The sequence below is a fragment of the Prionailurus bengalensis genome, chromosome C1, assembly GCF_016509475.1.
Source record: "Prionailurus bengalensis isolate Pbe53 chromosome C1, Fcat_Pben_1.1_paternal_pri, whole genome shotgun sequence".
NCBI lineage: Eukaryota > Metazoa > Chordata > Mammalia > Carnivora > Felidae > Prionailurus > Prionailurus bengalensis.
This window is the reverse complement of record NC_057345.1, coordinates 7,022,128-7,036,621: the sequence shown is the minus strand read 5'-3', so window position 1 is coordinate 7,036,621 and position 14,494 is coordinate 7,022,128. Positions and strand designations below refer to the sequence as shown.

Genomic DNA, 14,494 nt, shown 5'->3' with positions numbered 1-14,494 from the left:
TCTGGCGGAAGTGCCCCTACTGCGAGCGTCCGCCCGGTCCGGACCTTCAGGTAGGCGGGGCCCCTGGCTCCCAGCTTTGGGACCGACGCGGTGGCGGAGGCGCCGAGGGGGCGCCGAGGGGACCCCGAGGGCCCCGGGAGGTTGTTCGGTTTCTGGTCTGGGGGAGCCGGGAGAGTTTCGGGGGCGGGGGTTCCCGGCGACCCCTGCTGGCAGGTGGGGCCTAGTCGAGCCTGGCCGCCGCAGGACCCAAGTGCGGGAGCTTCAAGCTCCCTCGTGGGGACGGGATTTGGGACTGTGGCCGGAGCTGCTCCCCGACGCGTCCGGATGGTTGAGGTCCCGACGCTGCTCACGTCCAGCGGGGAAAACGTGTGCCCTCCGCCCTTATCTTTTCCCTGCTTCTGGGTTTGACGGCTTCCCCCCAGGCGTGCGGGGGTGCCGGGCTTTCCTCAGTGACGCCCGCGACCTCTTCTAGGGAACGTCTCAGAAAGGCCGCCCGAGGCGCAGTGGAGGGAGAAAACGGGTTCCCTCCCTCCCTTGCCCCGCTCTCCTCCTCCCCATGGTGTCTTCCTGAAACGGGAAGGGTGTGTTTCGAGCGCCGGCTGCTCAAGTGGAAGTTACCTGGACTGCTTTAGGCCAAGTTTATGTCAAGTAAATGAAACTACTTGATGATGGTTTCCTATTCCTCAGCCGACTCCACCTCCAAGTGGTTTGAACTTTGAGCTTCTTGTAGCCCTGATGAACAATTTGGCTTTCGTCAAGTTTGTGACACTTGGAACTTCAACAGTTGGAGGTTTATGCACTTTGGGACCGGGCCACACTGTGCGGAGTTCAAAGTGCTAGGAGGCCAGGTGAGCGTGAAACCAGCACCTTCCGCTCCAGATTGCGGTTTTTGAGCGCCCTTTTCGGCAGTTTTGTGAAAGGTGCACCGCCTTTATTGACTACTAGGTGGTGCCAGCGAGTTAATCTTTCTGGATAAATTTCAAATAATGAGCAGTGCCAGGATGCGGCTTTTGAAGTGTCCCATCTTCCCTGAAATTTACTTAAAATAGTTTTACCTCTTTAAAATAGCTGGTGCCCTTGGGGCGCCTGGGTGGCGCAGTCGGTTAAGCGTCCGACTTCAGCCAGGTCACGATCTCTCGGTCTGTGAGTTCAAGCCCCGCGTCAGGCTCTGGGCTGATGGCTCGGAGCCTGGAGCCTGTTTCCGATTCTGTGTCTCCCTCTCTCTCTGCCCCTCCCCCGTTCATGCTCTGTCTCTCTCTGTCCCAAAAATAAATAAAGGTTGAAAAAAAAAAATTTTTTTTTAAATAGCTGGTGCCCTTATACACTTTATCCAGTTATTGAATATCTATTCTCTACTAAGTGCTGAGGATGCTAAAAGAGGAATCACATTCATTTTCTCCTGAGAGTTCATAGTCTGAAGAGAAAGGCCAATAATCAATGTGCTATAATGAAAGCACATATAACTTAAGGCAGAAATAAGTGCTAAGAAGAGAATAAGATGTGAGATGCAATGGAAGAAGCAATCATTATTCATTTACCAATTATGTATCCAGACCTTCTGTCTGCCCAACGTTATTGTAGCTGCTGATGTATAAAGAAGTAAAGGGGCGCCTGGGTGGTTCAGTTCGTTGACCTTCCGCTCAGGTCATGATCTCACGTTTGGTGAGTTTAAGCCCCTGGTGAGAATTTGAGCTGGCAGTGCAGAGCCTGCTTTGAATTCTCTGTCTCTCTCTGTCCCTCCCTTGCTTATTCTTTTTTTTTTTTTTAATTTTTTTTTTTAACGTTTATTTATTTTTCAGACAGAGAGACAGAGCATGAACGGGGGAGGGTCAGAGAGAGGGAGACCCAGAATCTGAAACAGGCTCCAGGCTCTGAGCACAGAGCCGGACGCGGGGCTCGAACTCACGGACCGCGAGATCATGACCTGAGCCGAAGTCAGCCGCTTAACCGACTGAGCCACCCAGGCGCCCCCCCCCCCCCCCCGCTCATTCTTTATCTCTCTCTCTAAGATAAATATTTAAAAAAAAAAATCCTAAGTTACAAATAATTCACAATTTAGTGATTGGGAAGGAACCAAGAAAGACATTATGGAGAAGCTGAAACTTTAGCTAGACCCTGAAGAATGGATTACCTGGGCTTGATAGGTCCAAAAAAAAAAAAACATGCTCAAAGAAAAGAATGAAAGTGCATGGCATGTTTTGAAATAGCAAGTAGTGCCCGCTTTGGCTGCACATATCCTAAAATTGAAACAGCAAGTAGTTCAGCATGGTTAGACTGTAGGAAACTGAGCCTGAAAAGACACTGTCAGTTTTAGGTTTGGCTTTACTTTCACTGGCAAATTCAACAGGTATAAAATGTAAAATTTTTTTAACTTTTTTTTTTTTTTTTTGAGAGAGAGAAAGCTTGCAAGCAGGGGAGAGGGGCAGAGGGAGAGACAGAGAGAATGTCAAGCAGGCTCCAGGCTCAGTGTGGAGCCTAACTCAGGGCTCCAATCCCACAACCCTGAGATTGTGACCTGAGCCACAATCACAGAGTCAGATGCTCAACCACCTGAGCCATCCAGGTGCCCCTGAAAGAAAATTTATTTATTTATTATTTGTTTATTTACTTATTTTAATATTTATTTTTGAGAGAGAGACAGGGCACAAGCAGAGGAGGGGCAGTGAGAGAGGGAGACACAGAATCTGAAGCAGGCTTCAGGCTCCAAGCTGTCAGCACAGAGCCCGACGCGGGACTCGAACCCGTGAGCTGTGAGATCATGACCTGAGGCGAAGACCAACACTCGACTGACTGAGCTACCTAGATGCCCCTATTTACTTACTTACTTACTTATTTATTTATTTATTTATTTACTTAAATGTTTATTTTTGAGAGCCAGAGAGAGAGCGCTAGTGCACACATGCAAACAGGGGAGAGGCCAAGAGAAAAGGAAAGAGAGAATCAATCCCAAGCAGACTACACTGTCAGCACAGATTCCAATGTGAGGCTCAATCCCATAAACCATGAGATCATGATGTGACCAGAAACCCAAGTCAAACGCTTAGCCAACTGAGCCTAAAATAAAATTTAAATGTGTATTTTCCAGGGGAAATTATACGTGAAGCATAGCTGTAATAAATTAGACTTTTGGCTAACCTATTATACATGACATACAGCTATAATAAGTTATACTTCTGGCTATAATGTAGCTCGTTTATATTTCTGTATCATTAATCACTGTAGATGACTTAAGCCAATTTTAACAGCTATGGCAGTAAGAATAGATTTTCACTGATTACGTTCTATTTTGAAATATAACATAAGGAATTCTCTTCATTGAGGTTCACATACCAGATCATCTGGTAGTGATTATGTGTAGGAAAATTTTAAATGCTCTAATAAATTACCCTAGGATTTAGGTTTTGATGAATCATTATACCTGATATTAAGCAAAACATGTTTCCTGAAAGAAATGTGAGTTTAATTTTTATAAATGGAAAAACTTAAACACTATGTTGTTGTTGTTTTTAAGTTTACTTATTTATGTTGAATGAGAGAGTTCTGGGGAGAGACAGAGAAGGAGAAAGAATCCCAAACAGGCCAGTGCAGAGCCCATCTGAGGGCTCAAACCCATGAACTGTGAGATCATGACCTAAGCCAAAACCAAGAGTCAGACTCTTCACCAACTGAGCCACCCAGGCCCCCCTTAAAGACTATAAATGTTGAGATAAACGCATACAGTATCAACACACCAAAAGCAGCAGCTTTTCTCTACACTAGCAATAATCAGAAAAGAACATTTTTAAGTAATCTCTGTGCCCAACACCAGGCATGAACTCATAACCCGAAGATCAAAAGTTGCATGGTCTACCAACTGAGCCAACCAGGTGCCCCGCAATAATTAGAAATTGTAATAATGGGTGCCTAGGTGGCTCATTTGTTGAGTGTCTGACTTCGGCTCAGGTCATGATTTCACGATTCATGAGTTCGAGCCCCAATTGGGCTCACTGCTGTCAGTGTAGAGCCAGCTTCAGATCCTCTGTCTCCCTCTCTCTTTGCCCCTCCCCCACTCACACTCTCTCAAAAATAAAGCATTAAAAAAAAAGAAATTGTAATAACAAGAAGTCTATTCCCAGTATTAACAAAAAACATATATAAAATGTCGAAGAATAGCCAGTGTTCAAGGCCTTTGTTAACAAAACAATACTTTAAAAAAAATTTTTTTTTTAACATTTATTTATTTTTGAGACAGAGAGAGAGCGAGCATGAACGGGGGAGGGTCAGAGAGAGAGGGAGACACAGAAACCGAAACAGGCTCCAGGCTCTGAGCGGTCAGCACAGAGCCTGACGCGGGGCTCGAACTCACAGACCGCGAGATCGTGACCTGGCTGAAGTCGGCCGCTCAACCGACTGAGCCACCCAGGCGCCCCAAAACAATACTTTTAAACTTAAAGATTGTGAAAGAAAGCCAAGATAAATGGAGTGATATATTGTTTGACAGGAAGATTCATATTTCAGGGATACAGATCTGCATATTAGGCTCTAATTTTAATGTAATCCCTCTCAAAATTTCAGTTGCATTTTTTTTAAATGTTTATTTATTTTTGAGACAGAGCATGAGCAGGGGAGGGGCAGAGAGAGAGGGAGACACAGAATCTGAAGCAGGCTCCAGGCTCTGAGCTCTCCCCACAGAGCCCGATGCCAGGCTCGAACTCGTCAAATGCAAGATCATGACCTGAGCCGAAGTCAGACACTCAACTGACTGAGCCACCCAGGCACCCCAATCAATTGCATTTTTTTTTAATTTTTAATTTTTTTTTTTTTTTTTTAGAGACCGAGCACAAATGGGGAGGGGCAGAGAGAGAGGGAGACACAGAATCGGAAGCAGGCTGCAGGCTCTAAGCTGTCAGGACAGAGCCCGATGCAGGGCTCAACCTGCTGAGCCGTGAGGTCATGATCTGAGCCGAAGTCAGATGCTCGACCGACTGAGCCACCCAGGCACCCCTTCATTGCATTTTTAAGGGAACTTGACAATCTGATTCTTAAATTCATCCAGAAGAGAAAATGCATAGGAATAGCCAAGAATTACTGGGGAAAGAAAATTCCGCAATAATAAAGGCAACTCCCTATCAGTTATCACTGTACCAGCTTTATAGCTGACAAAATAACCAGGTAGTCTTACGACCAGAATGTTCTCAGTGAAACACACGTGAGTCTTTCTAATGAGTCTACATTAAAAGTGGCATAAATACTGACTAATAAACAGTGTTGGGGCAACTCGCTCCTCCTTTGAAAGAAAATAGAAGTTAGACTCGTATTTCATAGCATTAACAAAAAGAGTTGAAGTGGCTTAAAGAGCTGAATGTAGGGGTGCCTGGGTGGCCCAGTCGTTAAGCAACTGACTTTGGCTCAGGTCATGACCTCCGGTTTGTGAGTTCGAGTCCCACTTCGGGTGAGCATGAGGCCCACTTCTCACTCTCTTCCTCTCTCTCTCTTTCCCTCTCTCCCTCCCTCCCTCCCTCCCTCTGCCCCTCACTAACTTGCTCTCTCTCTGTCTCAAAAAAAAAAACAAAAACTGAATGTAAAAAGAAAAATTTATATAAGTCTTAGAATACAAAATAGGGTGTTTTTTAAAATCTTGAGATGGTTAGGGCCTGCCTTCATAGGACATAAAACTAATAAGACTTCAAGAAGAAGACAGATTTGGCCATTAAAAATAATAATTTATCATTGGGGCACCTGGGTGGCTCAACTTAAGCGTCCGACTTCGGCTCAGGTCATGATCTCACAGTTCATGAGTTCAAGCCCCTCATCAGGCTCTCTGCTGTCGGCGCAGAGCCTGCTTCGAATCCTCTGTCTCCCTCTCTCTCTGCCCCTCCCCTGCTCGCACAAGTGTGCACGTACACACCCTCTCTCTCAAAAATAAACACTTAAAATAATAATAATAATTTATTATGACAAAAAAAAAACCAATAAGTAAAATTTAAAGTCAAGAGATGAGATAATATTTGCAACATAACTGCAAAGGCTTCATACTGCTGTAAATCAGTAAGAGAAAAATAATCCAGGGGCATATTTCCAAAGGAGAAATTCACAGCAAAAATTGTCAGTGCCCGCAACTTATTAGGTAAATGCACATAAAACCAACAAGACAATGCTAGGAGTGTTCTTTTTTTTTTTTTTTTTTTAATTTTTTAATGTTTATTTATTTTGGAGACAGAGCATGAACGGGGGAGGGGCAGAGATAGAGGGAGACAGAATCTGAAGCAGGCTCCAGGCTCTGAGCTGTCAGCACAGAACCCGATGCCGGGCTCGAACCCACAAACTGCGAGATCATGACCTGAGCCGAAGTCAGACACTCAACTGACTAAGCCACCCAGGCCCCCCAGGAATGTTCTGAGTCCTAGAGAATACTTATTAAGAATGAAAAAGAATGTTACAATGAATCTTTTTGTAAAGCAAAAAGATCTTTTTTTTTTTTTTTATGTTTTTATTTATTTATTTTGAGAGAGAGAGGGAATATGCAAGCAGGAGAGGGGCAGAGAAAGATAGAATCCCAACCGGGCTCCGCAGTGCAGAGCCCCATGCAGAGCTCAACCCCACCGACCATGAGATCATGACCTGAGCAAGGGTTGGATGCCCAACCAACTGAGCCACCCAGGTGTCCCAGCCCTAATCTATTTCTTTATAAAATTGTGTTTTCAGGGGTGCCTGGGTGGCCCAGTTGGTTGAACATCCAACTTCGGCTCAGGTCATGATCTCATGGTTCATGAGTTTGAGCCGTATACCCGGCTCACTGCCGTCATCCGCTTTGGATCCTCTGTCCCCCTCTCTCTGCCCCTCCCTGCTCACGCGTCTGCTCTCTCCCTCAAAAATAAATAAACGTTTTTAAAAGATTGTGTTTTTAACTATCAAATCTGTTTAAAGTAAGATGGACCAATAGTGAAGACTTTTAATTAATTTGTCAAGTCAGGTAAGAAGACTGCCAGGCATTCTTGTGGGGTGTTACTAGTATAGGAGTTTAAACTTCTATACCTAAAATGCAATTCTCTTTGCACAACTCTCTTTCCCACACCTGTAGCTCAGAATGAACATAGCCCATTGTGAATTGCACTGGAACGTGGAATCATTTCAAATAACCAAATATATAGTGTATGTGGGCTTATTCTTTCTAGAAATCAAAATGGCTTCCAGAGGAAAGACAGAGACAAGCAAATTAAAGCAGAATTTAGAAGAACAGTTGGATAGACTAATGCAGCAATTACAAGATCTGGAGGAATGCAGGTGAGAGTAACTGAATGCTGCTATGCAGTCCAGTGGCTTTTTTCTGCAGCTAGATTACAAGCTCTGGGTGCAGGCCCCTGTGTGATTTTGGTTTCCCCTGTAGTGTTCTTCACAGTGCTTTGTCTGTTGGAGAAATAAACTCAGGGCGAGCCTTGGAGTCATAAAGGTAACCCCCTTAAGTTTCCATTTCCCTGAGTGTGAAGTGAAAATAATAACTAACACCTACCTTCTCTTCGGTGTTTAAAATAGGCCTGCTTGGTATCAAGCTGAGAAGATACGACTTGAACTTCTAGTGTCTTTTCAACTTCAACTGTTCCAAGGACCAAAAGCGTTCATTGCCTTTTTTAACTACTTTGAAAGGTGGTTGTAAATATTTCAAGTCAAGGGGCCAAAACAATACTTGGCCCAGAGCTGATGCTCAATAAGTGGTAGCTGTCGTTGAATTTGTAGTGAATGTTTAATAAATGGCTTGTTCGAGTAGTGAATAAAAATAGCCTCGTTCGCAGACGATAGGTGGTGCATTGCTATTGTATTTCAAGGTGCACAGAATTTTATCTACCATCAATGATGGTCATAAATGAAATGGCTGCTTTGTCAAGCCCTGTTGTTTGTCAAGCACTTTCTATATTTTGTTTAATGCTCGTAGCAGCCCTGTAAGGTAGTACTATCATTATCTGTGGCTTATAGATCAAGAAAATGCGACTCAGCTGTGTTAAGTGTCTTGCCCAAGGTTACGCATTGATTCGTAGAGTGCTTAAAAGGAAGTTATTATGTGGTTTGTTAAGTGTGCCTCATTTTGGTAAAAGAAAAATGGTTAATTATCAAGGTAACCACATTGCAGGAAAGCGCCCGTATTACTAACATCTGAACACATCCGTTATTAGCATTTTGTTGTTTCCTTTCAGCCTTGTCCCTCAGTATATTTTTTGTAAATATATGTATCTGAAGTCTTAGAGTCCAAATATAAGATTGCTTTTTTTTCACTTAGAACTCTGTTTTTCTGTGTTTGCTGTACTTCAGAGAGGAACTTGATACAGATGAATATGAAGAAACCAAAAAGGAAACTCTGGAGCAACTAAGTGAATTTAATGATTCACTGAAGAAAATCATGTCTGGAAATATGACTTTGGTAGATGAGCTCAGTGGAATGCAACTGGTGAGCATAATTTACTTACACTAGTGACACAGTTTGTCTTTTTCCCCTTTTTTTATAAGTATATTTAAGATAGAAACCCTTTTTTGGGGTTTAACTTCCAGATGAGTGTCTGCTTATCAATACAACAGCATAGCAAACGGAAACTAAAATTATAACGGTGTTTGATGAACAAAGACGACCTGTTAGTAATTGAAAACTCATCAGTCAATTACTGTAATGTCTGATTCATTGGAATATTTGGCTTAGTTTTTACCTTCTTATATCCTAGGCTATCCAGGCAGCTATCAGCCAGGCCTTTAAAACCCCAGAGGTCATCAGATTATTTGCAAAGAAACAACCAGGTCAACTTCGGACAAGGTTAGCGGAGGTAAAATTTCTTTACATTGATTTAATTGCTGTGCGTATTTTTTTCTCAGCTCCAGAATTTGCTCATTATGTTCGTCTGAAGTTTAAAAATTGGTCAGTTGAGAATGTACACCACCACCAAGAGTGAATCCTAATGTATAGACTGTGGACTTGGGGGGATTGTGTGGTGTCAGTGAGCCACTCTGGTGGATGATGAAAAATCATGGGGAGGCTGTGCATGAGTGGGGGGCAGGGAGGATACGGGAAATTTTTGTATGTTTACACAATTTGCTGTGAACCTGAAACTGCTCTAGAAAATAGTCAGCTACCAAAAAAAAAAAAATTGATCAGTTGATTTGAGAGCCACAACCCACAGTTTTCTGACAAAATTAGTCTTTTGAGCAATTATTGAATATAGAGGTATAAACAGCATATGGCAGTTTAAATTGCTACTAAGTGCTTCTACTCGAACCCCAACTTTAAGGTTTTGCCATTTATTTCTGAAGCCGAGTTGAAATCCCATCTAGAATTCATTAGCAGCATTGCTTTTTGTGCATGTAGCCTTTCTCATCTAGGAATTTCAAACATCTCTATAAACCTGGATTTGAGAAAGTCTGTTTATAGATTTGAATATAATTAAGGCATTAACAAGTGATTTACAACCACTGATAATTCAGTAGCATAGCATGGACTTGGGTCAGACTGGCAAGATTGTATCCCTGCTCTATGGTGGAGGTATGTGACCTTAGGGAAGTTACTTTTAATAGTTTTTAACACAATTAATAATGTTTTGTTTGTTTGTTTATTTTTGAGAGAGAGACAGAGCGCGAATGGGGGAGGGGGGGCAGAGAGAGAGAGAGGGAGATACAGAATCAAAGCAGGCTCCAGGCTCAGCTATCAGCACAGAGCCCGACACGGGGCTCGAACTCACGAACTGTGAGGTCATGACCTGTGCCGAAGTTGGAAGTTTAACCAACTGAACCACCCAGGTGCCCCAATAAACTTTTTAGTAAATATTATTACTATTATTATTGAAGTTGCATAAGTTATGTTATTCAACCTATTTGTGCCTCAGTTTCCCTGTCTATAAAAAGGTGATAATAGTAGTTCCTACCCCTTAAGGTTGTTATGAGGAGTAAATGAAATAATATGCGTAAAGCACATACTATGTGTAACATGTAATGTGTGTAAAGCACAGGGAATAGTACCCAGGCATACTACAGGCTATCAGTGTTTCTGGTGATAGAGGTGATATTTAACCAACATTCCTGGAGACCTGATACCAGTTATCTCATTCAAGCCTACAGACCACACTTCACTTTAAGGGAATGAGTGCTTGGAGGATAGCTTCTCTCTAAAGGAAGGTGTTGACCTACCAGTTCCTCAGTAAAGTTTATAATCAAGGCAGTGGTTATGATTAGCATTAAGATTTATTAGAACTGAGGGGCGCCTGAGTGGCTCAGTCGGTGGAGCATGTGACTCTTGATCTTGGGGTTGTGAGTTCGAGCCCCATGTTGGATATAGAGATTACTTAAAAAATAAAATCTTAAAAGATTTATTAGAACCGTGTAACTGTATTTCTGACATGTTTGCCTTGAATTGATTCTATAGTTCTTTATAATAATCAGCTAGAGGATCTTTTTTCTTTAAGAAGAAGTAGATCTGGGGGCGCCTGCTTAAGCAGCCTACTCTTGATTTTGGCTTGGGCCGTGATCTCGCAGTTAGTGGGTTCGAGCCCTGCATTGGGCTCTGCGCTCACAGTGCAGAGTCTGCTTGGGATTCTCTCTCCTCCTCTCTCTCCTCCCCTCCCCTGCTCACTGGCTCTCAAAAAAAGTAGATCTGAAAATCTGGATTTTATGGATAAAATGTTTTGTTTTGTTTTTTAATGTTTATTTATTTATTTTTGAGAGAGCGAGAACGAGCACGAGCAGGGGTAGAGGATCTGAAGTGGGCCCTGCACTGACAGTAAAGAGCCCCACATGGGGCTCAAACTCATGAACTGTGAGATCATGACCTGAGCCAGAGTCAGATGCTTAACAGACTGAGCCGCCCAGGCTCCCCGGACACAATGTTTTTTAACTTAAGTACCATATTCTTTGCATTCATCCATTTCAGATGGATAGAGATCTCATGGTAGGAAAGCTGGAAAGAAGCCTGTACACTCAACAGAAAGTGGAGATACTAACAGCTCTCAGGAAACTTGGAGAGAAGGTACCTATATTTAATTTAATATATTAGGTATAAAGAAAAGGTACAAAGTATTTGGTACCGAACTTTGTGAGCTGTGATCTAGTTTGTGGTCCTGAGACATTCTTAAAGGTGGTTCCTAGAACCTCTTGTTAACATTCAAATCCGCTCTCTTGGGCTTTGTTTTGTTTTGTTTTGTTTAGCTGACCGCAGATGATGAGGCCTTCTTGTCAGCAAATGCAGGTGCTATACTCAGCCAGTTTGAGAAAGTGTCTACAGACCTCGGTGAGTCTCCTCGTATTTCTGAAAGCTGTCCAGGCATTACTGCTCACATTGATGGATACCATGAGTGAGATAACAGGATGGCCTTATCTTGAGTTTAGAGGTAAAACCAGGGGCGCCTGGGTGGCTCACTCTGACTCTTGATCTCAGCTCAGGTTGTGGTCTCAGGTCCTGATTTCAAGCCCTGCATCGGGCTTCGTGCTGGGCATGAAGCCTACTTAAGAAAAAAAAAAAAAAAAATTTGAGGTAAAACCAGAAGTGTTTTCTTTATAAATCCCTCGTATTAGGTTTAGTTCCTAATATTTTTAAATTGGGGCGCCTGGGTGGCTCAGTCGGTTGAGTATCCGACTTTGGCTCATGATCTCACAGTCTGTGAGTTCGAGCCCCGTGTCGGGCTCTGTGCTGATGGCTCAGAGCCTGGAGCCTGCTTCCGATTCTGTGTCTCCCTCTCTCTCTGCCCCTTCCCTGCTCATGCTCTGTCTCTCTGTGTCTCAAAAATAAATAAAAACATTAAGAAAAAAAATTTTTTTAATTAAAAATAAATTAATATAGTCTAATATTTTAAAAATATTTGTCAGCTAAATATAAATATAAAGTAAACTAAAATTTTATATATTCTATCTCACATTTTTTTTTAATTTTTTTTTTTTAATGTTTATTTTTGAGAGAGGCAGAGACAATGCGAGTGGGTTAGGGGCAGAGAGAGAGGGAGACACAGAATCCGAAGCAGGCTCCAGGCTCCCAGCTGTCGGCACAGAGCCTGACACGGGGGTCGAACTCATGAGCTATGAGATCATGACCTGAGCCAAAATCGGATGCTCAACTGACTGAGCCAGCCAGGTGCCCCTCTATTTCACATTTAAAGTTAGAGTAAGGGGGCACCTGGCTGGCTCAGTTAGTAAAGCATGTAACTCTTTTCTTCTTCTTTTTTTTTAATTTAAAGTTTATTTATTTATTAATTTTGAGAGAAACAGAGGCAGAGTGAATAGGGGAGGGGCAGAGAGAGAGAGGAAGAGAGAGAATCCCAAGCAGGCTTTGTGCTGTCAGTGTAGAGCATACAACTTTTGATTTTGGGATCGTGAGTTTGAGCCCCACATTGCAGGTAGAGATTACTTAAAAATAAACTAAGTGAAGTAAGTAAGTTGAAGTAAGGATTTGTAACCAATAAATCATCCTCTGTGTGTGAGATATTTGTGCAGGGGAAAGGAAGTTGGGAATTGGTACTGGGAAAGTTTAGGGGTAATGCTCTGATTATAGAAGCGAGTTTTATTTTCTGTTTCAATAGCTATGGAACTTTAAATGCATTTGAAATAACCTTTGTTTGTTATGTTTATTTCTCCTTAGGCTCTGGAGACAAAGTTCTTGCATTGGCAAGTTTTGAGGTCGAAAAAACAAAAAAATGACATGGTGTGGAAGCTTGGGACATTGATCACATTCTTGCTGTAAATGGCATTTGTCTCATAGGGATTTCGAATCATTGCAAAGAAATCAAGAGATTCTTGAAATACATTGATAACCTGAGAAACAGTGACGGAAAACATACTTGTGGCTTCTGGTTATACCCTTCCTCGTTGTGCTTCAGGGCTACTTGCCTGAGTGATCCTAGATGGGTGGGATGAGGAACCCACTGGGCCTTATTCATCACGTCTTGTGTGTTTGAGAGAAGGAACAGAAAACAGTCTCTCTGCCAGTTTTTATTAAGCCTCCTTGTTTTAAGTGCTGATAGTAAATGAAAAGATGTGAACTAATGATTCTTTTCTGCTCATAATTTATCCCCACTTGTTGGAGTGAATAGTGTACCAACATCAATAGACGTCCTGTGTGTTTATAGAATTCTAGAGTTCTAAGTGATCTTGGAAATCATTTTCATTTTATAATCAAGGAAACTGAGGCTCAGAAAGAACAAGTTGACTTGCTGAAAGTCACATCCGAGACAGAGCTGGTTTATAAGACTTGGGCATCCTGACTCTCAGTTTAGTGTCCATTGAGTTTTATTTCTTTATTTTCTGCTGTTTTTAAAAACTAATTAACACATATTTGGGCAAGTCCGTGTTTATGAAAATTCCATGTCCCAACAAAAAGTTGTCACTAAGGGACCATTCCTCCAGCCTGTAGGGCCTCCATATGAAAGGGGCCCATTGTATCCCTCAGTTGTGAGCTTGGAACAATGGGAGCCCTGTTGAGAGTCTCCTGGAGTAACTTAACCTCCTGCTTTGTTTCACCAGGGAAGTAATTGAAAGTGGCAGCAAGAGCCCCCCCCCCCCCCAGCCCTCCCCACCATGTGTGACCTCTTTGCTGAAACCCAGTAGGTGACTGTAACTATTATTTACTCTTCTGTTTTTGGAGAAACACAAAATAAGTTACAAGGAAAAACATACTCTCAAGTGTTTATATTTCTCTGCATGCTCAAATATATAGATTTCCCATGCGTGTGTATATGCTAGCTTATTTTCTAGGCTCGGGCCACTTTATATTTTTTTCATGTATGTCTCAGTTTTCTTTTCCTTTGCACTTTATACAAATTAAAACACTTCTGAAGCTTCTCATATACTGTAAACTCTACTAGGTGCTCTGCCAACTGGACAAATTAGGGACCTCAGCTTCATTAATGCCTTATTTGGAACTCTTAATGGGTAACTTTTTATATATTGGTTTATAGCGGTCAAAAACTCATTGAAATTGTAACAAACCAAGAAAAGCAAATTGCCTGCTACCCATGTAGGATTTTATGGTCAATCATCATTATTTCATTATTCTGCATTTTTGTTTGTTCAAGTGATCTCTACACCCAACGTGGGGCTTGAACTCAGGACCCCGAGATCAAACGTCACATGCTCTACCAACGGAACCAGCCAGGCACCCCTAGTCTGCATTGTTTTTAATTGAGGTGAAACTCATGTCCTATAAAAATCAGAAATATACAATTCAGTGGTGTTTAGTACGTTCACAATGTTGTGCAGTCATCACCATCTAGTTCCAAAACATTTTCACCACCCTAAAGGAGACGCCACACCCATTAAGCAGTCACTCCCCGTGCCCTCCTCCACATCCCAGCCCTCCGGCAACAACTAATCTGCTTTCTGTCTCTGGATTTACCGATTCTGGAAAATTCCTGTCAATGGAAGCATACGGTATGCGACCTTTTGTGTCTGGCTTCTTTCACTTAGCGTATTTTCAAGGTTAATCTAAGTTGTAGCCTGTATCAGTACTTCACTCCTTTTAATGGCTGAAAATATTTCCTTGCGTGGATACTACATTGCG

General features: G+C 42.4%; 1 protein-coding gene across 4 annotated transcripts; it reads left to right on the top strand.

Annotated features, from left to right (window-relative positions):
• Nucleotides 1–40: 40 nt before the first annotated feature.
• Nucleotides 41–12,981, top strand: LZIC (leucine zipper and CTNNBIP1 domain containing). Of its 4 annotated transcripts, none has more exons than XM_043578495.1 (7): nucleotides 41–848; nucleotides 7,155–7,263; nucleotides 8,284–8,419; nucleotides 8,688–8,786; nucleotides 10,880–10,975; nucleotides 11,155–11,236; nucleotides 12,578–12,981. In XM_043578495.1, exons 2-7 carry the CDS (start codon nucleotides 7,163–7,165, stop codon nucleotides 12,634–12,636), a joined length of 573 nt encoding a protein of 190 aa, XP_043434430.1. In that variant the 5' UTR covers nucleotides 41–848; nucleotides 7,155–7,162; the 3' UTR covers nucleotides 12,637–12,981. The 4 variants fall into 4 exon arrangements, with proteins under 4 accessions (XP_043434430.1, XP_043434432.1, XP_043434429.1 ...); XM_043578497.1 differs by having other exon boundaries at nucleotides 75–790; XM_043578494.1 differs by lacking the exon at nucleotides 12,578–12,981 and having other exon boundaries at nucleotides 77–848; nucleotides 11,155–11,319.
• Nucleotides 12,982–14,494: the final 1,513 nt, after the last annotated feature.